The sequence below is a fragment of the Gekko japonicus genome, unplaced genomic scaffold, assembly GCF_001447785.1.
Source record: "Gekko japonicus isolate JY-2015 unplaced genomic scaffold, Gekko_japonicus_V1.1 scaffold2470, whole genome shotgun sequence".
Lineage (NCBI taxonomy): Eukaryota > Metazoa > Chordata > Lepidosauria > Squamata > Gekkonidae > Gekko > Gekko japonicus.
In genome coordinates, this window is record NW_015164269.1 from 20,346 (window position 1) to 43,858 (window position 23,513).

General features: G+C 49.1%; 1 protein-coding gene across 1 annotated transcript in view; it reads right to left on the minus strand.

Moving 5' to 3' along the window:
• Window positions 1-760: 760 nt before the first annotated feature.
• The window catches only part of LOC107108310 (MAP7 domain-containing protein 1-like), a 69,233-nt gene continuing 46,480 nt past the window's right edge, over window positions 761-23,513 (minus strand). Inside the window, exons 7-18 of the mRNA XM_015408728.1 lie at window positions 21,370-21,492; window positions 20,217-20,362; window positions 19,856-19,977; window positions 18,572-18,825; window positions 18,175-18,361; window positions 16,636-16,816; window positions 14,881-14,985; window positions 11,172-11,225; window positions 10,618-10,681; window positions 8,119-8,227; window positions 5,065-5,255; window positions 761-1,569 (exon numbers count right to left, since the gene is read on the minus strand). Coding sequence (XP_015264214.1) covers window positions 1,559-1,569; window positions 5,065-5,255; window positions 8,119-8,227; window positions 10,618-10,681; window positions 11,172-11,225; window positions 14,881-14,985; window positions 16,636-16,816; window positions 18,175-18,361; window positions 18,572-18,825; window positions 19,856-19,977; window positions 20,217-20,362; window positions 21,370-21,492 — 1,547 coding nt within the window. The 3' untranslated portion in view covers window positions 761-1,558. The remainder of the gene's footprint in view (window positions 1,570-5,064; window positions 5,256-8,118; window positions 8,228-10,617; window positions 10,682-11,171; window positions 11,226-14,880; window positions 14,986-16,635; window positions 16,817-18,174; window positions 18,362-18,571; window positions 18,826-19,855; window positions 19,978-20,216; window positions 20,363-21,369; window positions 21,493-23,513) is intronic.

Consider the following 23,513-nt stretch of genomic DNA (forward strand, 5'->3'; position numbering starts at 1 on the left):
CCGGAGCAGGCCCATTCTGCCACACCCAGGATAAAACCTCATTGGTCTTAAAGTGTGCCCCAGACTCAAACTTTGTTCTGCTGCTTCAGACCAACAAGGCTACCCACCTGAATTATTCAAGAGAGCTTTTCTGGGCAGGCAATAGACTTACACTGTACTGAACAATTCACAAAGTTACTTAGGAAAAAAAAATTAGGAACTGTGGCCTGTACTACAGTATTTAGCTTGTTGAAAGTAGGATCCTGCTATGGATTTTTGCATCATTTAATAGGTCATGTGAAGACTTACGCTTTGCTTCTGTTTTTAGGTTGTCTCCACCACCCTAATCCCATTACATTGTTTATTAAATATCCCATCCGTCAATTGTATTGACATTCTCTGTGTAATCCACCTTGCGTCCAAGTGAGAAAGGTAAACTATAAATAGTTGAATAACTTAATTAATAAATCGTGGGGGGGATCATCCGTGAGATACAGTGCCACAGAGCCCACCCTCCAAAGCAGTCATTTCTTCAGAGGCACTGATCTCTGTAGTCTAGAGATCAACGGTAATTCTGGGAGATCTCCAGGCCCCGCCTGGAGGTTGGCAGCTTTAGCCCCAACTCTCCCGGGACTGGAAGCATTAAAACTACTTCACAGCTCCAAATGATGGGGGTACGACTGACATCATGGTGAGAATGGGCCTGATGGCAAGAGGCAGGAAATGGACATCTCCATTCCAAATGTTCAGCCCAAAAGAAGAGACAGCCACAATCGTTTGTTATCTTTATTGTCCATAAAAGGTGGTTGTTCAGATGTATAATACTGTCACAATGACACCCAGCATGACGTGTCCCAGCCATCACACACGCAGACACACACGCACGCAGAAAAGAGCAGCACCCAATAAAAGCACAGTGTGTTGAACAATGGCAGTCGAGTGGCTTATGGTGCACGTGGACACACAAAACTCTCCAGGTATCCTGGCTGAGACCAAAGGCCAAGAGTTTAAATGACAGCTCCAGACTTGCCTGCTTTTGCACTGGCTGTAACACACACACACACACACACACACACAGGGACCCCAGCCCAACGCCAAGATCCTGTCTCCCTCAGCTATGACCCAGCCTGCATCTGGAAGAAAAAAAAGTCGTCCCAAAGGAATCTACTGCAAACACATGTTGGGGGGGGGGCAGCAAGACCCCACCAGTGATACTGCCGGCGCAATCCGTGTTAACACTGAGCTTTTATGTACATTATTCACATCCTTTTGTACCCAACCAGTTAAATACCTATGCGGTTATATAGTCTTGTGGGATAAAATATGAGTAGGGAATCAGTCTGATAAGGTGCATATTAAAAATAAGAATAAAAACAAAGAAAAGAGCGAGAGACGGAGAGAAAGAGAGGAAGAGAGAGAGTCTGTGGGGCTGGGCCATCCCTAGCCAGCCTGGCTCCCTAGGCCTCCTCGGTCCTTGTAGGTTGGGGAGCATCTGGCTGATCGTCCGGTTAGATCTAAGCCTGCAGGTTGGCACATGGTTGCACCCGTCCTTTGGGGGAGGGAGAGGGGGCATCACTGTTTACAGAACTTCTGGAAGAGAAAGAGAGAGATAAAAACAATCAGAGGCTTGAAGGGGTGCAGATAGAACCCATCTAGACTGTGAAGTTAGGCTGAGATTGTGCCTAGAATCCGGCCATGACTGATTTCAGGTGTTAGCCTTAAAAAAACAAAAAGCCAGACCAGGCCAGTTTTCTCAGTGGGAATATCGTCACTCATATGAGGTTCCCTGTTCTTGGAGATCAGTCGAGAAGCCTTTGCCTCTGCCCCCATCAGTGCTCATTACCAAAGATCACACAGGGCTCATGGCAAGCTCCGCTTAGTGGTGGCACCAGGCCCGTAGCTACAGTGGGGCATTTGGGGGCGGGCCCCCCGACTTTCTTCAAAGGCCCCAAGACTTTTTCGCTGCTTCTCCTTGCCCTCCCCCACGGCTGCGGGAGAGGCGTCTGTGCCACCCGCCAGGGCAAGTGGCTGGCTGGGAGCTCTTCAAGCCAATGAGTGCAGCGGCGCGCTCCTCTACCGCCTTCCCTTCCCGCCTACCTACAGAGTAAGTGAGTCGGCTGAGGGGAGAGAAGTCCAGGCTGGGGAAGCCCCCCTTTTAAAATTAAATTTGGTTCTCAGCAATTTCTGTGAACAAGGAACTTCCCCCCGCCCCCCGCCCACACACCCCGTTTGTGTATTCCGGTAGCAGGAAGTAATACAATCGAAACAAAGACGGACGGGGCTATTTGCAGCTGATCCACTTCACTTTCTGATGCCGGGAAGAATGAGGAGGAGGAGGAAGGAAGAGGTCCAGCCAGGGCAAATTTGGGGCTGGAAGGGCATGTGAAAGAGCAGCGTGGCCGGGGGGGGGGCCGGGGGGGGGGGGAGGAAGAGGGAGTCCCTCACCTATCGTACTGGAGTGGGGAGGCTGGACAGCAGGGATGAGGAGGCAGTCCTGCAACCCCGCAAAGGGTTACAAGTGCACAAAGGATTATTAGGCGCAGAATTTCCTCCCCGGAGCTCCGCCCCAACAACGCTCTGGCCAGTGCAAAAGGGCGGCGGTGCTGGGAGTAGAGAGGGGCGGTTTTCAGGGCAAGGCTGCCTTTGCGCGCTGCATGGTGCCAGGAAACAATCACAGCCCTGGAGGGGAGGGGGGGGGTCGCATTCCGCCGGCCACTTGTCCCGTCGGGAGTCATGGGTGGCTTCCTTCCACCTTCTTGCCTGTGTTGTCCCACAGAGGAGGCTCATGGCTTGGCTGAGGTGTCCCCTGAGAAATTGAAAGCCCCCCCCCCCCCCCCCACATAAATCCTGGCTATGGGCCTGGGTGGCACTGTGAGCTTTAGAATCAACTTCTTAAAGAGGCCCATCTGGGCCCACTCACAGGGAGAATTCTGGTTAATTTCCAGATTGCATTTTAAAACTGAACTGCTGAAATGACATCTGGTTTCGCCTTCTATTTATATTTTTTCCCTCTATCATCCGTCTGGTAAACCGTTGCAGAGAAATTGCTTCAGGGGCCCTTTGAGGCAGAAGACCAATCGATTCAGGCCTACAGATGTCCGTTGCTTACGTTATACTGTTTTTCCGTTTCTCTGGATTTTGTTCTCCAGTTCTCATTCATTGTTTGTTGTACTATTGTCAAGCTCGTGCCTCACTTGTCATGGGTTGTGTTCCATGTTCCGCTACATCAAGAGTTAACTCCTTTCCTCCTCTCTGATTTTCCCCACTGCTTTTGTTTATGAGCATTCTTTGGGAGTGAGTGTATGAACCTTTGCTTTGCTGGCCTAGAGCTTGTAGCCTTGCAGCATAGATAATATAACGAGCCATGGGTTTGAGCTTGAAGCTTTGGCGGGCCATATGAGAATGGATGACTGGGCACTTGGGGAACCAGGTTTGGCCCTAGCCTGGGCCCGACAGTTCCAACACGAACTCTGTATGTGCTTGGATGACCTGCAACTCTCAATAAACAAATCTTGCTACCTCGAGAGAGTTGCGAGAGGACTTGGACCCAAGATCTGACAGTTATACTGTTTGTAAGGTTTTTGGTATGATCGTTGAAAGCGTCATCAAGTCACAGCCCATTTATGGCAACGCTGTCAGGCTTTCGAGGCATTTCCATTTAGTTTCAAGGCAAGAGATGAACAGAGGTGGTTTTGCCATCGCCTGCCTCTGCGCAGCTACCCTGTACCTCCTTGGTGGTCTCCCATCCAAGGACTAACCAGGGCCGATCCTGCTTAGCTTCCAAGGTCTGACAAGATCGAACTAGCTTGGGTCTTCCAGGTCAGGGCAGTTTTTAGTGTACTACTCTCTAATTTGTATTACATAGTTTATGGTAGTCCTCTGTTGCTCTGATTGCATGGTTTTAGTCAGGGCTCTTTTTGTAGAGAAAGCCCAGCAGGAACTCATTAGCATAACAGGCCACACCCAACAGCAGGAACTCATTAGCATATTGGGCCACCCCCCTGACAGCACAGCTCATTAGCACATTAGGCCGCCCCCACATGTTACCAGAAGTGTGGTCATCCAGCCACACCCACCTTTTGCTTCTTATTCTGTTTACCTTGTTTGTTGTCAAAACCCAGGGCTTTTTTTTGTAGCAGGAACTCCTTTGCATGTTAGGCCACACACCCCTAATCCTAATGAGTTTCTGCTGTTGGGTGTGGCCTATTATGCTAATGAGTTCCTCCTGGGCGTGGCAAACTTGGGAGCCAGCCGGAACTCCATTCCTGTGCGTTCCTGCCCAAAAATAGCTCTGGTTTTAGTCAGTAATTTGTCTCAAGTCTCACCAAGAATGGCAGGTAAGAACACAAGAAGAGCCCTGCTGGATCGGACTAGTGGTCCATCTAGCCCAGCATCCTGTCTCACACAGTGGGGGCACAGAGGCCAAGACCTCCCCCCTAACACTGCCTCGTAACACACAGGTATTCAGAGGTTCACTGCCTCTGGATATGGAAATCCCTTTTCTTCACCATGGCTGGTAGCCATTGATGGGGCCTCCCCTCCATAACCCCCTTTTAAAGCCATCTGTGCTCACAGCCATGTCTGTGTCCACCGGCAGTGAATTCCAAAGCGTAACTTTATTTGTTAAGCAACAAAGTCCTTTTGTCCATTCTGAATCGATTGCCCACTAACCTCATTGGATGACTGAGTTCTAGTATTCTAGGAAACAGAGGGAAAATCCTCCCTCCATCCACTTTTTCTCCACCCTATGTATAATTTTATAAACGTCTATCATGTTTTCCCTCGTCTGTCTTTTTTCTGGACTGGAAACAATACACTAAGTAAATAAAACAAGTAAACGGAGCTTGAGCCTGGAGCACCAGTTCTTGTACTCCTGGGACTCCTGATCAGAGGGACCTGCCTGTGTTCAGGCCAGAATACCAGCATGATAGACCAGCATCCTCCTGTAGGAATCGGATGACCCCCAGAAACTAGTCCCATTGCCTGCCATACAACTCCCTGGTCAGACAGGAGGGGACTACAGCTCAGCAACCGAGCTCATGCTTTGTGTTCAGGTCTTGGGATGGACATGGGACAGTATCTTACCTGTGACCTGCGGGGCCTTGGTGAGGAAAGGCTCCTTGTTGGCAAAAGGCAGAATGGCCTCTCCGGCCATGCCCAATCCGGGGCTTGTGGAGTGCTCCCGGCCACTGGGCTCCTTGGTGGAGGAAAACTCGTTCTCATGCTTTCCGGTCTGCAGACCGTTCACCAGGGAGAGAGCAGGGATCACAGGGGAGCTGCAGGGGAGAAGTGGGGGAAAGGGTCACATGGTCATGTCAGCCACAGATGAGAGCTCTGGATTTCAGACTTAAGAACATAACAACAGCCCTGCTGGATCAAACCAACAGTCCATCTAGTCCAGCATTCTGTCTCACACAATGGCCAAAACATGAAAGAAATACTGCAACAGTGCATATAATGAAAGATGTTATAATGCGATGTATAATCACTTCATGATGTTTATTCTTTTCACAACAGGACGTCAACATACGGTCAATGAAGGACGAACTTCCCCAGAGCCACCGCTCGTTTCGAACTCTCCCTTTCACACAACGGTCTCAGTTCCGAATCCATACATCACGAGACCTTTAGTAATAAACTCTTTCCAGTTCAATCTTGTTCGCCTGACTTATTCATTCTGTTGCCAAGAGCTTTTGAAATTTTGATTGAACTGGAAAGAGTTTATTACTAAAGGTCTCGTGATGTATGGATTCGGAACTGAGACCGTTGTGTGAAAGGGAGAGTTCGAAACGAGCGGTGGCTCTGGGGAAGTTCGTCCTTCATTGACCGTCTGTTGACGTCCTGTTGTGAAAAGAATAAACATCATGAAGTGATTATACATCGCATTATAACATCTTTCATTATATGCACTGTTGCAGTATTTCTTTCATGTTTTGACATTGTCATACTGCTCCCCCTTGTATTTTGCTATCACACAATGGCCAACCAGTTTCTCTGGAGGGCCAACAACGGGACATGGAGGCTGACACCTTCCCCTGATGTTGCCTCCTGGCTCTGAATGTGGAGGTTCCCCTCAGTCACCGTGGCCAGTAGCCACTGATAGACTTATCCTCCATGAATCTTCTCAGGCCTGAATCTAAGGAAGGAGAATGTGAGGCTGTGTGTGAAACCACTGCATGGCAATTTAATGTTCTTCATCAGTGATGGTATCATACATTTGCCACCTTTATTTATTTGTTGACCTCATTTATACCCCACCTTTCTCCCCAATAGGAACGCAAGGTGGCTAACATAATTCTCCTTTCCTCCATTTTATCTTCACAACAACCCCGTGAGGTAGGTTAGGCTGAGAGTGTGTGACTGGCCCAAGCTTCCAGGGCAAACGGGATTCAATCCTGGTTCTCCCAGTTCCTAGTCCAGCATTCTAAGCTCTACACCATGCTGGGTCTCATTTGCACGTAGGGTAGAGCAAAGAGCTATGCAAAGTTCTCCTGACTACTCAAAATCTGCTCCACACAGATACATACACAATGTTCAAGCCTGTCTGCAACCACAGGGACTGGTAACTTGTTTTTTTTAAGGACAAGTGTGGGGGGGGGGGACTGAAGTCTGTACCCAACATGAAATTCTGTGCTTGCTTATAACCCCACACAGTTCTGGGGAAAAGGGCATAAGAAGACCCTGCTGTCTTCTTCCCAAACGAGAGAAAATCAGTCTCCTGTGTTTGTCATTAACAGTCCCGTCCTAAGCTGAGTGACACCCTTCTAAATCCACTGAATGGACTTGCAAAGGTTTAACTTTGCTTGAGATTGCCCTGTAAATATCCTGCTATGACTTTCTCCATCTTTATGAGAGGATATGCTTTATCCATCTGAAACTAGCCTTGGCTCTTGGGATGCCCAGGACAAAGGAGGGTAAATAAGTATTTTAAATAAATGTTAAGTTGAAAACTCACTTTTCCTACTCCATATGCCTTGAAAAATTACTAGATAACCTCTGTACTGCAGTAGAAGAAGAAGAAGAGATTGGATTTATACCCCGCCCATCACTACCCAAAGGTGTCTCAGAGCGGCTTACAAACTCCTTTCCCTTCCGCTCCCCACAACAGACACCTTGTGAGGCAGGTGGGGCTGAGAGAGCTCTTGACAGAAACTGCTCTTTTTCAAAAACAGCTCTTATCAGAACTACGGCTTGCCCAAGGTCATCCAGCCAGGTGCAAGTGGAGGAGTGGGAAATCAAACCCGGTTCTCCCAGATTAGAGTCTCCCAGATTAACCACTACACCAAACCTTAAAGACTACCAAAATTTGTGGTAGGGTATGAGCTTTTGTGGGTCACTGCTCACTTCTTCAGCTGCAGATACATACCATTCAGATAATACCCTGCCATAAATGTTGTTAGTCTCTAAGGTGCTATTGGACTCTTACTCTTTTCTCTCGCTACAGACAGACTAACTCATCTTCATCTGTACTGCAGCTTCTGTATCTGCCCATAAGCTCTCAGCAGAAGGACTCATCTCACTGGCATTTGAAGCCCATCCCAGCACCCTTCCATCATCTATGGGCAGATTCTGCTGCTTATAGGAACAGTCTGGCTGCCATTCTCCAGAGCATCAGCAAGGATCATGGAAACACAAGAGCCCCACATCTTAATACATGTCAGGAAAGGGCTGATGGAGACATCCTGTAGGCCAAAGGCCTTTAGCTTACGCCCCACCTTCAGGAGAAACTCAGGCTAATCTTGCTCTGTCCCAAGGAGACAGTGTGAACTGGCTAAAACAAGGGAGCCGATCCTTTGCAAGGGCTGAGACTCAAAGCAAGTTGAGTTACAGTATTTGTTGGGGGCACTCTTGCCCCCCCCCCCATTTTATGACACCATTCCATTTACACCAGAACAAGGCTGTAGGATCCCTGTGGGAAGAGTGGCAACTCAGATCTCCCCCCCACACACACACACACACAACTCTCTAGCCTCTGAGGATCCTTGCTGCACGATCTCCTACCCCACATGATTTGTGCATTCCTACATTATGTTAGTGGCGTGGAAGGGGGACCTGACAAAGTGCAACCATGCTACCCCAGTACCATTTGGATCACACACACCCCAATTCAGAGTATGCTGCCTCTCACAGACATGGTACCTGTGTTGTGTTCCTTCGGGAGGCAGCACTTTGCGACCAGCAGGGCTTGAGGCCTGCATCTCGGGCAGCTCTTCTTCCTTGGGGAGGCTTCCAGGCCGCTTCTCACCATCTGGGAACACAGGAAAGGGGGCTGTCAGGTGCCCTGGAAGACTTCTGCATCCAGGGCAGCAGCCAAAGCCAGGCAGCTATCCTAGGGGACCTTGGATTCAGCACAACCTATTCGGGCCCCTCGGTTGCTGCGGAAGTTCCATAACGACTTCCCGGACAAACCGGGAAATCTCCCGGAATGACCGGGGGGGCCTCCCGGGGTGGACGGGAGAAGCTGATTTTTGAGAGGGCAGAATGTCAGCTATGCTGTCATAAGGGTTGGGGGTGTCTCAAGTATCGCTGCATTCTTTCTTTGCTTCTGTAACGCTTGCTTATCTATGGCCTTGCAGGTGGTGTGAGTTGTTTGGACTTCAGGGAACCGTGGGAGCGCTTTCGGTTCTCAGCTTCGGCTCTAACGGCCTGGGGCTCCTTCTCCCATGCACGGGAATGTGGCTAATTGGCCTAAGGGTGTGTGTGTGTGTGTGCATACGAATACCCTATATCCCATTATGCTTGTAGGGGCGATGCCATTCTTAACAGTGACTTTGTTAATGCATCTATAGATCTGCAATAAAGTATAACCTTTCTGATAAGTGTGTACTCGATTGCTGGCTGTGGAACCTGACATTCTGTTCAACCTGGACCCTCCCCCCTTATCCCCTCCTCTCTGTGGCCCCCAACTTGAGCAATGGGGTGGTGGTTAGGCAACTGGCTTTGGTTCAAAACCCCCGCCCCCAATTTTCTGTTTCAGTTATAAGGTGCCTATTTTGCAACTGAAATTCATCATGTTTTAACATTGGCTGGCAGGCCCGTAGCTAGTGCGGGGCCCGCAGGGCCTGGCCCCCCTGCAATGTTAATGGGACCCTCCCCCGATCCTCAGCTGCCCCGCCCCCCCGATCGAGCACCACGTCACACAGTCAGGACTCAGGAGAAGAGCAGGACGAGGGGACAAAACAGAAAGAGGAGCGGAGCCTGAGTCCCGGCCCTGACCATGGACCATTGGCTGCCTTACCCTGCCTCTCACTGGGCTTTTGGAACAGTGGGCGGGCTCTAAGCAAACAGCCCGCCAAATACAAGCTTAGCTAAGCCACGCTGCCACTTCCTCCTCCTTGCAAACTACAGCAGCAGAGAGCATGTGAGCCTTTCTGCCTGTCCTGCACAGCCCTGGGCCATAGCTCCTCCTCCATTGGACCGTCGGACCCGGCAGCGCAGCCCAGCTTCTGCCACCTTCAGCAGCTCAGCAGCAGCCGCCAGTCTTGGAGGAGTATCCTCTGTGGGGCTGGCTGGCTGGGGTTTGTAGATTAGAATTACCCCCTCGTTTTTGTGCTGCTGCATTTCCAGTTTCCATTCCTCCCTCCACCGGTGTGCAGCCTGCAGGACTCCAAGTCCAGGTAGAGACCAGAGGGGCTCATGTGGGGGCAGCAGGGGGTGGGTGGGGGTCTCTAGTTAGAATTGCAAAGCTGATTTGGCTTTAAGTATCTTGGTTTCCATAAGGATGGAGGTGGATGGGGGGGGGGGATTTCCACTGAATCTGCTCCCTTGCTTTTGTTTCCAGTGTAGCATGCTGTGGGACTTGGCTTAGCCTTGGCCCTTGTTTCAGTGCTGGGCTTCTCTAGTTGGATGGTAGATGGGGGGGGTTATTTCCACTGAATCTGCTCCCTTGCTCCCCCCACTCACACTGTCTGCATCCCCCTGTGATTCCACTTTGTTCCCTCTCACCCTGCTCCACTCATTTCCTCCTGCTACCTCCTCCTCCTCTTCCTGGCTCTCCTTGCTCTCCCCCCCCCCCACTCTTTAGTATCTTCCACTCTTATTCCCCACTCCCATTATCTGGGTGGCAACATCTGCTGCTTGGCATGCAGAGAGTCCCAGGTTTCTTCTGTGGTATCTCCAGTTAAAAGGACCAGGCTTTTAAGCATGTTTGTGTTTTAAGTAAAAAAAATAATGTCTTTGTGTTTGTCTGCATCCTTTATAAAGTTTATATCTATGGTGCCTGGCATTACATTTTATGACACACATGGCCTGGCCTGACAAAGTCCCATTCATGTCAGATCCGGCCCTTGTAACAATTGACTTCGACACCCCTGATGTAGATGTTTACAATCTGCTTCCCCCCTCAATGGGAACTCAAGAGCAGTTTACAAAATCATTCTCCCCTCCTCCACTTAGTCCTCACAACGACCCTGTGGGGTAGGCTACGCTGAGAGTGTGTGTCTGGCCCAAGGTCGCCCAGCAAGCTTCCATGACAAAATTGGGGCTTCCCAGATCCTAGCCAGACACTCTTAACCACTATACCATGCTGGCCTCTTCTGCCAAAGAGGGACTTGGATTTCTCAGTCAGTCCTGGTTTTGTTTCAAAGGTTATTGCAGCTGCTGCAAAGAGCAACCAGATGTGATGGAGGCAACTCTTACCTATACTGAGTCCGGCCTCTTGTTTCCCTTTCTTCCCATTCACCATTTTCTTGTCTTCCTTCTTCTGTGAAAAACACAAGCCACCTGTAAGTACATTTGACCTGCCTGGCAACCACTCCCAGAGGCCAGGGAGTAAGCAGGTTGGGTACTAATGTATGAGGGAGCTCAGGCATAGCCTAGCCTGCTCTTGAGAAAGAGGAAGGACCCCTGCCTTGGAGAGCTGCCAAAATCTCTGAGGCGCAACGTTACCACGAGGCAAGATAAAGCTGTTACCTCAAATTGAATTTTGGGTACCAATAAGGTTAAGCAGCGTGGGAGACTGGCAAACCTGATCCCAGGGCCCAACCCACCTGCAAGTATGCCCCACAAAACATATGGAAGTTGTGCATGAACACTAGGATGGTTTGTGCCCTGTGATAATTGGTGAGGAGGGGCACCAAAATGTCTTCCACCACATCAAAACATTCGACATCAGCGCAAGTCACCACTACATCTTTTGTGGATGCTGCGCTACAGGAAGAGAATAATGATGAGATGGGGTGGGGACCACTCACTTTGGCATCAGCTCCATCTGCTTTCCGCGTCCTCTTCATGATCTCCTCCAGCCGCTGCAGGGAGAAGAAAACTTGAAAGAACCACAGCTGCCAACTTGAAGAGCAGAAAAGAAACAAAGCTCTGTGTGACGCTATAATAATACTCAAAGTATTTACACAAACATATCTGTCTATACTTTAACAGCACACAAAATTTAATAAAGTTATCTAAGTGCAGAATGCAAAAATTGAAGAAGCTCCAAAAATTATGAAGTTACGCTTACCTGACCTTCACTCTGAGATATGCCTTATAATATTTATTGCATGGTGTTCGCCATGGCGGCCGCTTTCTCCCGGAGCTCCGGGAGACGACCGCCAGAGCCCGCGGTTGGGAGGGGGCACGACGGTCCGCACCACCCCCGGAGCCCTCATGTTGGGCTCCCAGCCATGGGGTGCTAGAGAGCTCTTCTTCTGCCGACCCTGCCAGCGAAGGGGGGCTTCTCCATGCCCCGAAGGTCCTGCTGCGGAGCGTCCCGAATGGGAATTAGAAATCGCACACCGGAAAAAGCATTTGGTGGCTGAGTGAATTGAAAATGAAAGCGGATTTATCGTTGAAATGTGAGTTAACGTTTAAGCGAAAAACACAGAAGATTGAGCCGAAAACCTCCCCTTTGAAAGTGAGGGGGGGGAGGGAACTCTTCCCTGCTAAAAAAAACTAAGCGAACTTTGAGCTATTACAAAAAGGGGGGTGGGCTAATGAAGCAAGATGGACGGAAATAAAAAGCATTTAAGAACTTACCAGACTGATATAAGAGTATGTGATAACTTTTTACAAAAAGTAAACAATTTCCCAAACATGGCTCCCATGAGGAAGGATGAGAAAGACAAGCATGTGAAACCTAAGCTTCTTGCCGGAACTGCCAGCCCAGTGAGTTCTGTGCCTAGACAGGACACAACTACAGAGCTGCAAAAGATGCTGATGGAAGCACTGCACCCTCTGCTGGAACAAGTCACGGCACTGCATCAAAAGTTCAATGCACAGCAAACCCAATTAACTGAGATAGCCAAAAAAACAGAAAAAACGGAACAAGAAGTGAAAGAGGTGGATGCCAATACTAAGAAGCTTAAAAAACAACTGCAGGCGATGGAAAAAAAGAGACTGATGGAGGAGTCTCATGTGTTACAGCTGCAAATGGAGAGAGCAAGCTATGTCTTAAGATTTCAAGGTGTTCCGGAAGAAAAGGGCGAGAATCTGAAACAGACTATGTGTGATCTATTAGGCCCTATGGCAGATATAAAAACGGATATACTGCAAAGCGAAATTGATACGATCTATAGGTCGTATCCAGAATTTACAAGAAAGAATAATCTGCCAGGGGAAGTTATAATAAGATTCTCCAGAAGACAAGTGAGAGATCAAATCCTCAAAGCGATAAATAGATCTACCTTGAAAATCAAAGACAAAGAAATAAAAGTGTTGAAGGACATCCTGTTTGAAATAAGAAGGAAAAGAAGAAAATATAGAGACTTGGTATTATTTCTACAGAAGAACAACATCCCCTACAGATGGATTGTACCCGAAGGCGCAATCTTTAAATTTATGGACAAGAAAGAAAAAATCGACTCTGTTGAAAAGGCACATTAATTTTTGCATCAACATAGTTGTCCCGCAGGAGAAGTAGAAATGGAGGAAGAGGACAGCAACAGAGAAAGTGAAGAAGAGGGAGCAGTGGCATCTTCAGATGAGGACCCAGACTCTAAATTGGGGGCAGCAGCCTCGAAGACAAGCTATCATTTGAGAAAGAAAAAGTATAAAAAATGAGATGTTATTGCACTCTGAAATCACAATGTATTGTTATAATTATTTCTTACTTTGCTTTTTAAGAAGTCAGAAGCAGTGATATTTAAACTTTTATCTTAGTTTAAATTGATTACTAGATGACCACATTCAATGGACTTGAATCGAACATGGAGTTAAAAGCTAACTTGTTAAGCAGTGTGCATGACAACCATCTCTTGGGTTTTTAGTGGGTTTTCTTTACCTTCTCCTATAGTTTGTAGACCCCCCTCCCAAATTTTGTTGTAGTTTATAGATAATGCAATAAAAAATCCCCTACGGGAGGCATAAAAAAGAAAAGAAAGGGCGCAAATTCTGGTAACACTCTGGGCTGTAGCCAGAATAGGGCCAGTAGGTGTACCACTCCATTTAGAGCACTGATTTTCCAGCATAATCCTTATGATCCTTGTTATAGATTTTCCAACCTTACTTGACTAGTCTTGACAGACTTTAGGAAAGAAAACAATTGTGCAGGTAAAACACTGTGTACAAAATTTATAAAATTTATAAAAATTGTAAAATTAAAAACTGATAGATGTTGAAAATCCTTGCTAATTTTTTAAAAAATGTTAAAAATATTATAAATATTAAAAATGTAAAAATATTTATAACTCTTTTTGTAACCTTTTGTAACTATTGAATTAATGTTTTATACAGTTATAATTGGTCCTCTGATGAAGACCTTGGAAACGAAAGCATTACCTGGAAACTTTGTTAAAATAAGATTACTTTTGGACCTTCAATTTTTGTATTCTGCACTTAGATAACTTTATTAAATTTTGTGTGCTGTTAAAGTATAGACAGATATGTTTCTGTAAATGCTTTGGGAGAAGGAAAATTGCCATGTCTAAAGGACACACCATGTACAATTGGTACAAGTTTAAGATACCCAGGAGTAATAACTGGGGGTCTATCAAGTCCTAACCTTTGGAGTATTTTGTCGTTATCAAATTACACTTGCCAGATGAAGTTCAGGACCTCAATAGTTGTAAACAGCAAGTAATTCTGCGGAGATCATCATCCTTGTTCTGCTTCTCTCTGGGCATTGTCTACTTACTATTAATTATCTCTCTTCACTGGGAATCCTTGGGATTTCAGTTCAGGTAAAGGGAGTGGGGTAGGGATACCATTCCACAGGTGGGGGCACAGGGCTTTTGTGGGCTCTTGCTCACCACCGGCGAGCAGGCCGGTGGGAGGAAATTCCCCCCCCACCCTGATGCCGTGTGGAACACACTGACATCACCTGGAAGTGTTTTTACCATAGAGTTGTGCCTAAAAAGCAGAGCGTTGCCCCTGACAGGCTGATGTCACTTCCAGGTGGCATCAGCACATTGTGCAACATTCATGCTCACCCTGGGAATGCCCCCAAATCCCCCTGCCGGCGTGACAAAGGGACCTAGCAACCCAGGAGTGGGCAGAGAAAGAGAGGCCAAGGATCTCTAACAGATTTCTCAGGACTTCCTCAAAATACATTTCCCAGGATGCCCTGGGAGAAGCCATGACAATCAGAAGTGGTATAAATCCAAGGTATGTGGGTAGTGGAATTATACCAAGCTATATGCCTTGCAACCATTGGGAGGGTGGGAAGGGGGGACCCGGGGGGGGGGGGGGCACATCATCTTCTATGTCGTGATATTGGGTAGTTCTAGGAATTGTCAAAAAATCTATGGCAAAACCCAAGTTTTGAGCAATTACTTGAGCTACCCGATGTCACTTTTCTACAGAAATTATGCTGAAGTGGAGACCATGCCAGTTTTTTAAAAATAATTTTTTCTCTTGGGCTTTTCTACACACTTATTTTGCTATCCACCCAATAAAAACTCATCCTGGACTTTCCCAGTTTAACTGCCAACTCCAGATTCCTCATATATCAGGATGACCTGGCCAGTTTACCTTCTTCCGCTCAAGCCTCTCTTGCTCCTCCCGCTGGAAATGCTTCTCGCGCTCCACCCGCTGGCGCTCTGCCTCCTCTCGCGCCCGGGCTTCAGCTTCCTCCCTCTGCAACCAACAGGAGGAGAGGTTAATGCTTCTGCTGCTGGAATCAAGGTGCACACCCAGCCCTGGCAGAGCCAGCCAAGAAGTGACATGAGAGCTAACAAGGAGACCGAGGGATATTCCAGCCCTGACTCCAGGGAAAAGAGGGCAGCCGGTCAACATCAGTCCCAAGACCCCCTTGATGGACACTGGCTTTCACATTGTGCTATCCTTGTTCTTCCCATTACTTCCAGCAGAAAGCTCACTCCTGTCAAGCAAAACCCTAGAGGTTGAACATTACAGATCTTTCCCCCTCCTGTTCCGAGTCACACAGCTAGAAGGGTTGGTGAGTTCACTCATGGACTACTTTGGGAAAACTCCATTCCTTTAAGGTAAAGTGTGCAGTAAAGTCACGGCAACCCCATGAACCAGGAGTCCCCAACCTTTTTGTACCTGCGAGTACATTTGGCATTCTGACTCAGCATGGTGGGCACAGCCACAAAATGGCTGCCACAAAATGGCTGCTGTGGGAGGCGAAGCCAGCCAAAAATGATTGCCACAGCTTAACCTCAGACATATAGTGTGGGTCCTTGTGCTGTGGTGGCAGCTGCTACAAGGTATTATTTAAAAAAAATCTGTACAGCCAATCAAATCTCCAAGTCAATTGGAAGCCTTGCTGGGCAAAAGCCCTACTTGGCCCCACTCACTTCCTGAAAACACTTGGGCACCAGGAAAAGTGTTGGTGGGCACTATGGTATCCATGGGCACCACATTTGGGAGTCCAGTGTTCCCTCTAAGCTGAGTTAGTGTGAGCTAGCTCACAGTTTTTTTAGTCTCCGGCTCACACATTTTTGTCTTAGCTCAGGAAGGATGATGGTTCCAGAGCAAACTAATTTATGCAGTAGCCAAATTGCTTGCTCACAACTTTAATGCCAGTAGCTCACAATGTAGAATTTTTGCTCATGAGACTCCACAGCTTAGAGGGAGCACTGCTTGGGACCCCTGCTGTCATGATCCTAGGCCTACAGTAGTGTGGCCTACAGGCTCTAGGGAGGCCTAGTGGCTCCAGGGAAGCCTGTACTAGAGTAGTTATCAGGGCCTACATTTCACAGGTGTCCTTTTCACAGGTGTCCCCTTCATGGATCAACAGATATGCCGGAATAAAGTTTTGCAGCAAAAAAATCTCTATTCAATTGGTAGGAAAAGCAGATGTGCACAATTTCCATCCAAGAAAGCAGAACCCATTTCCACCACTAGATGGCAGTGACACCCCATCTTGTTTCCTATCTTCCAGACATTAACAAGGAACGCTACAAATCAGGTTGCCAGCTCCAGCTCAGGAAATTCCTGGAGATATGGGGATGGTGCTTGGGGATGGGAGAGTTCAGTGGGGATGTGATGCCACAGGTGTCTGCTCTCAGAAGTTGCCATTTCCTCCAGGAGACCTGTTCTCTGCAGACAGGAGATCAGTTGTAATTCCAGAAGACCTCCATCCCTTTATCAACCCATCCCTTTGCGGTCCCAAGTAGGTGCTCCCAGTGCTGCACTAAATATCCCTGGTGGGCGCATTTGGCTTGGCACGCTGTTAACTGCACGATAACAGAAACACCCACCTCTCATCAGTCCTCCTCCCACCAGCCCGTGCTTCTGTTCCCTCCACACCAGCAAACACACCTGTTTCTGCAGCCGCTCCTGCTCTTCCTGCTCAGCCCTGGCCCGCTCCTGCGCTTCATGCTCCTCTCGCTGGACACGCTCCTCCTCTTTCCGCCGTCGCTCCTCCTCCAGCCGGGCTAGCTCTACCTGCTGCTGGAGCCGTTCCTTAGCTTCTTGCTGAGCCCGTTCCTCTGCTAGCCGCCTGCCAGGTACCAAACAACACTGTCACGATATGGGCTGTGCCACCAGATGTCTACTAGGCCCAGGGAGTCTGGCTAGCAGTAGGGGAGGCTGGGCCTACAAACCCCAGAAGGCCTTGTGAAGTTCTGGTGCCGATTTTGACCAATAGGGAAGAAGAGAACTGGGGGACAGTATATATTTAGACGCGTTAGGGCATTTGATTTCTTTTCTTTTCACCCACTTACTGTTATTTATTCCTGCACCTTGTTTGACTGACCTCCTGTAAAAATAAACCTTTTCCTTGTACTCTGCCTGTTATTCGGCCAAAAGGGAGGTCTGAAGGTCTTGGGAGGGTGCTCTGGGCCTTCTCAAGGGATCCTAAATCCAGAGTGGTGGCAGCGTCAGGTGACACCCCAGCTGAGCCGTGACAAACACCTATCATGTGAACTGTTTCATCCCAATTAAAGGGCAAGAACAAGAATGGAGAGCACATGGCAGGCAAGAGAGATGGCTCATTCAGCTGGGGTAAGAGCCGTCTATATCGCAGTAAAACTCCCACTGAGGATGAAACACCCTTACCAGGATGGCCCAGGGTAGCCCAGTCTTGTCAGTTCTTGGAAGCTAAGCCGGGTTAGCCCTGGTTAGTCCACAACAGTTAGTCCACAACCACCTCTGAAGGTCTCTTCCTTGGAAACTCTATGGAGTTGCCATACATTGGCTGTGAACTGATGGCACATTCCACCATCTGGCTACTATATCCACCATCTGCCCTGGAAGCCCCTGACTCAAGTCCGAAGGCCTGATTGTGGCTCCTCCACAAGGAGAGAACGTCCACTCTGCACATGCACACAGGCACCATCATAGTTTTCTGAGTTGCAGACCCTGAAAGCAGGTTTATGAGCCTACCTAAGACCAACTTGCTACCCCTAACTAGCTAGCTGTCATTGCCATGCACTGAAAGTAATCCAAATTCTTCACCAAAGTGATCGGCCTTGTTTTGCAACTGGAAACTATCTACACTTTTGATTTTTTTTAAGCACAGTAAGAATACACTCGTAATACTGAGACATCGTGAGAATCCAGTTATTGTTACGCCATGCAGGAGAGAGAAGAGAAGAACAAGCTTGTCTACGGCTTTCTCACGGTCATCTAAAAGGGGGGGTTGCAGGATCCAAAGACTGGTTAGCAGGAAGCAAGAACTTGGGAGAAAATGAAGAGGGAACAGCTAGAGACTGGGAACAAGTAAATGGTTGAGCCAAAATGACAGTAGGGGAAGAAAACGGAATGGTGCCAGGCAAGAAGTTTCAAGATTTCCTCTCCCCCTTTCCCAGACACTTGAGGGCTAGAACCCTGTGGAATCTGCTGCGCCTGAGGACTCACCGCTCCCACTCCTCCTGCTCCTGGCGTTCTTGCTCTTCCCGTTCCCGCTGCTCCCGTGCTTGGCGCCGTTTCTCAGCCAGGAGCCGGGCAGCCTCTTCTCGGTCTGTGGTGCCTGCCGTGGGTTTGCCTGGTGTGGCGGCAGGAGGGGCAGGCACTGGACTGGCCGTGCCAGAAGGGTTCGTGGGATCTGTAGAGCCCCAGACATACAGATCAGACTACCTCACAAAGAAGGTGGGGAAATCCCAGAAGGTCAGGCTTATAGATCCTTTGCTGTAGCTTCACTTCCCTCCCAGGAGATAATCCTGGGGCTCAAACCTCTGTCGACATTTTCTAACCTGTCTGTGACCTCTGAGATAAAACGCAAAGCTTCCAAACCCCTGTACCCCAAACGTCTCACCTGGTGTCACTTCAGGGCCCCCTGTGACCTTGGGGGTCTCAGTCAGAGCAGGGGAGGACACTTTCCGTTCCTTCTCTTCACCCTTTGGGACCTTTGGCTGGCTGCTGTGCTCCTTGCGGGGTTTCACCTTGGGTGAAGAGCGGGCGCTGCGGGTCAGGCCTGGCCGGTGTGGAGAACTGGGGCCTGTGCTAGGCGAGGCTGGGCGTTGCTTGGCAGTAGCTGGAGAAGCAGGCCTCGGCCTGTGGCCTGGGCTGCTGGAGGATAGGCACAAAAGTGTCAGGAGGCCGATGAAATGGCTTGGCCTCACCGGCCAAGCAGTTCTATCCTATTATGGGCTGTAGCCCTGGCAGCTGGTGTGGGCCAAGACTACAGGCGACACAGGCATCTGCCTTAGATTGAGTCAGACCCGTGGTACATTCTGACTGGAAACAGGAAACACTGCAGGGACTTCCGTCTCACCTGCGACTTCAATCCTTTTTGCCTGGAGGTGCCAGGAATTGAACCTGGGGCCCTTCTGTATGCAGGCAGATGCTGTGCCACTGAGCCACGACCCCTCCCTAGCTGCCTTATACCAAGTCTGTCAAGGTCAGTACTGTCTACTTTGACTGGCAACGCCTCTCCAGGGTTGCAGGTAGAATCATCGAGTTGGAAGGGGCCGTCCAGACCATCTAGTCCAACCCCCTGCCCAATGCAGGACCAACTTAAAGCATCTCTGACAAATATTCGTCCAGCCTCTTCTTGAAAGCTGCCAGTGAAGGGGGGCTAACCACCTCCCTAGGCAGCTGATTCCACCTTTGAATTCCACGAGGTCTTCCCCATTCACTCCTATCTGATCCTTTTGGCTAGAGAAGCCAAAGATTGAAATTGGGGTCTTCTGCATGCCAAGGAGGTATTCTGCCACTAAGCTGAGGCCCCTCCCCATACGAACTGTCACATGAGCATGGAAGCCACCTTCTACAGAGTGAGACCTTTGGTCTGTCAGGGTCACCATTGTCTTCTCTGATTGGCAGTGGCTCTACACTGCCTACTACCTGCCTACTACCTGGTTCTTTTAACTGGAGATGCTGGAAATTGAACCTAGGACCTTCGGCATGTACGGAGATGATCTACCATTGAGCCACAACCCCCACCCTCTCTATGGGAGCAAATATGAGATTATTTCCACATTCTCCAAACAAGGGGCTTTGATACCCCCTTGCAATGTAATCACTGGCGGAAACTGTCACTGCTGCTATGGCAGGAAACTTTTAACACGGGGGAGGAGCATGGCTCTGTTGCTCCTACCTGCTCTCAGGAGTGCGCAGCTGGCGAGCCTGTCCAGCGGGCATAGACTGGCGTTTGTGTAGGGCAAGGGCACTCTTTTCTTGGGCATTCTCCCGCTCCTTGTCCTTCTTCTCTTTCTTTTTCTGAGGATGAGGTGAGAGGAAGACAAGGGAACCGCAGTCAGAGACAAAGATGTGTGGATAAAAGCAGGGCCAAGGGCTTTGCAATGACATCTCCAGACTTGAAAACGACTCAGCTGCTAAAATGCAGCTTCCACGTTCAGAGGCAGTGTAGCCCAGTTGGGGAGCATTAGGGTTCCTTTCCTCGTGTAGCACCCAGATAGAGCTGCTGTTATGGGGAAAGAGGGCACATGGTCACTTACAGGGGAGGCGTCAGCTTTGCGGCGGGGTGTCATGTTTGGGCTGCTGGTTGCAGGCTGCCGTCGCTCTGAGCAGCGGTGGTGCAGGCGCTGGTTATTGCAGGGGCTGAGGGGGGTGGCAGAAGCTGAGCGAGGGCACACAGGTACTGCTGCGGGGGGGGGGGAATAAAGAGACAGGGGGTCAGCAGGCCAACTACAGAGCCCAGGCCTTATCTCATCAGGGATGAGACCAAAGAACAGGCATGAAACTTAGGAAGGAAAGCTAACAAGACACACAATGCCTCCCTCCCCTTATTTCTTATCCCATTTTCTCCTCAGCTTCAACAATACAAACACCTTTTAGATAGATTTAGTCAGGGCTTTTTTTGTAGAAAAAGCCCAGCAGGAACTTATTAGCATAATATGCCACACCCAACAACAGAAACTCATTAGCATATCCAGCCACACCCATGAGAGCATAGCTCATTAGCATATTAGGCTGCACCCCCATGTTACCAGAAGTATAGTCATCCAGCCACACCCACCTTTTGCTTCTTATTCTGTTTACCTTGTTTGTTGTCAAAACCCAGGGCTTTTTTGTAGCAGGAACTCCTTTGCATGTTAGGCCACACACCCCTAAAGTAGCCAATCCTAATGAGTTTCTGGTGTTGGGCGTGGCCTATTATGCTAATGAGTTCCTGCTGGGCGTGGTCAACTTGGGAGCCAGCCGGAACTCCGTTCCTGTGTGTTCCTGCCCAAAAATAGCCCTGGATTTAGTACACAACACAGCATAAAAAGGCAACCATTGCTTTGCAGCAAAGGAGAAAGAGCAGAGCCAGAAGACACAAATCTTCCCCTTTATGAATGTGCTGGTTGAGACAGACTTCTACTGAGGGGGACAGAGGGCTCTAGAAATTGCTGCTCCAGGCAGGCACAGAGGCCACAAAGAAGTGAAAGGTGGTTCTTTCCCCCCACAGTTTAAATATATGCACAGAAGGCGAAGAATTCAGAGTTTGGACTTAGGAGTGGGACAAGAACAAGAATGCCTGCAAGGGAAGAGTTGAGTTTGGACGCAAAAAGGACTTGGGGTTCAAATGCCCATTCAGCCATGCTCCGGACGTCTCAAGGTAGGGCACCCCCTCTCCCCATAGAGTTTCAACCTTTCCACCCTACATACCTTGATCTTTGCCATTGCCGGCAAGCGTCACGGCGCTGCGACTGCGTGCCAAGAAGGACAGCGTTGGCGTCATGAGCCGGTCAACGATGCTGCTCTCCCAGGGGCTGAGTTGGAGGCTGCGGTCTGGTGATGGAAAGAGAGAGGGGACAGTTCTAGTGAGGCAGGTTTCAAGATCTGCCCATCCGGCCCTCAGATAGGGGAGTCTCAGCACTCACTGAGGTGTTTGGCTCCCCAGTTTACAAAGAAATTCTCTTGAGAGGGAGATGTCTCCAACCCCACTGACTTTCCTTTGCAGAGTTTGTCCTCAAGGCATTTTGTCTCCCCCAAACCTGCCAAGACTAGCTGTTGAGGAACAAGCGACCTCTCGAGGGAGAAGGGAAGCTGGAAGCACTGGCTGCAGAGTCCGAGCTGGGTGGTGGAAAGTGCCACCAAGTCATGGCCAGCTTATGGCGACCCTTCATGGGGTTTTCAAGGCAAGAGACAAACAGAGGTGGTTTGCCATTGCCTGCCTCTTCGTGGCCACCCTGGACTTCCTTGGTGGTGGTCTCCCATCCAAGGACTAACCCAAGGCTGACCCTGCATCGCTTCCGAGATCTGATAGGAACAGGCTAGGCTGGGCCATCCAGGTCAGCGTGGTGCTCCTCAGTTTAGGTCCCGAAAATGAAGGGCCTCTGTGGCAGTTTGGAAATGCATCACTGACTTTCACGGAATGGCAGACAATCTTGCTAACCATCTTGATCCATGTTGAGACTGTGGCCCTTGGCTGCCTCAGAAAACGTCAACATGAGGATGGCGGCCGGAAGCAGCGTTAGAGACAGCTGTGTCCTACTCACTGTGTAGGAGTGAAACCCAGACACTCCACACAGCTGAGGATACAGAGGGTCAGTTGCTGCCTCACAACGGCAGGATTTCTCCTCGTGGAAGATCTGTCCGAACCAGAACAGTTCACAGAAATAATTCCTAATTTTCAGGGGCTGCCATTTTGCCATTACCACAAGGTAGATGTCTTAGGTCCTGTTCTCTATCCCAGGGCTGCTATAAAGCCACCATTTAAAAAAAAAAAAAAAAAGATTAGATAACAAAGACAGACAGACATCCTCAACTGTGACTTGGGTGACAGGAAATTGGGGATTTGGGGACAGGACATGGCACAAATATATCTCATCGTCATATGAACCGCCGTTATCAAAAATCATCAAGAAAACACTGGTGAATTAAAAAAATAATAGTTATCAAGTGACGGGATCTCTGCAAAGCAAAACACACACCCCACAGGAATGTGTAAGGATGACTGTCTGACTGACCCTGCTGTGGGGCACCGCCCCAATTCCACTCCCATGAACAATCCCTGCCGGGGCTCTCAACAGGCTGGCTCAGACACAGGCCCTTCCCTTAGACTCCTCCGGGCATCTCGTTCAGATGCCCAGGGTATTTTTAATCATCACTAAGCAACTGGGAAACAAAAACAGCTATGGGAGGAAATACTATTCTGAGCAGCAGCAGCAGCAGAGAGAGGAGCCAAGAGAGATCCAGCGTTGCTTGACCTGCTTAGGATAGCCAGGCCCTGAGAGCCCTAGCTGGGGTGTGGAGGAGGCACTGTCTTTGAACCTCAGTGGGTAATGTACTTTGCCCTTTGAAGGTCCGATTTCTGCCATTTTCAATTAAAAGATTTAAGGAACTGGGGCTGTGACCTGCCTCAGGAAGGTCTAGAGAGGCAGCTTTTTTTTTTTGCCATCAAGTTGCAGCTGAATTGTGGAACCTCTAGGCCTATATGGTGAGAACCTCTAGGAAACAAACCTCTAGGCCAAACTGGTGAGAGCCAGTTTGGTGTAGTGGTTAAGTGTGCGGACTCTAATCTGGGAGAACCGGGTTTGATTCCCCACTCCTCCACTTGCACCTGCTGATGTGACCTTGGGTCAGTCACAAGCTCTGGCACAGCTGTCCTTGAAAAAGAGCAGTTTCTGTCAAGAGCTCTCTCAGCCCCACCCACCTCACAGGGTGTCTGTTGTGGGGAGGGGAAGGGAAAGGCGTTTGTAAGCCGCTCTGAGACTCCAAGTGAAGGGCGGGGTATAAATCCAATCTCTTCTCTTCTTCTTCTTCTATATATGTGTGGCTCGACGTCCTGTGGCAGTCATTTTGTGGTT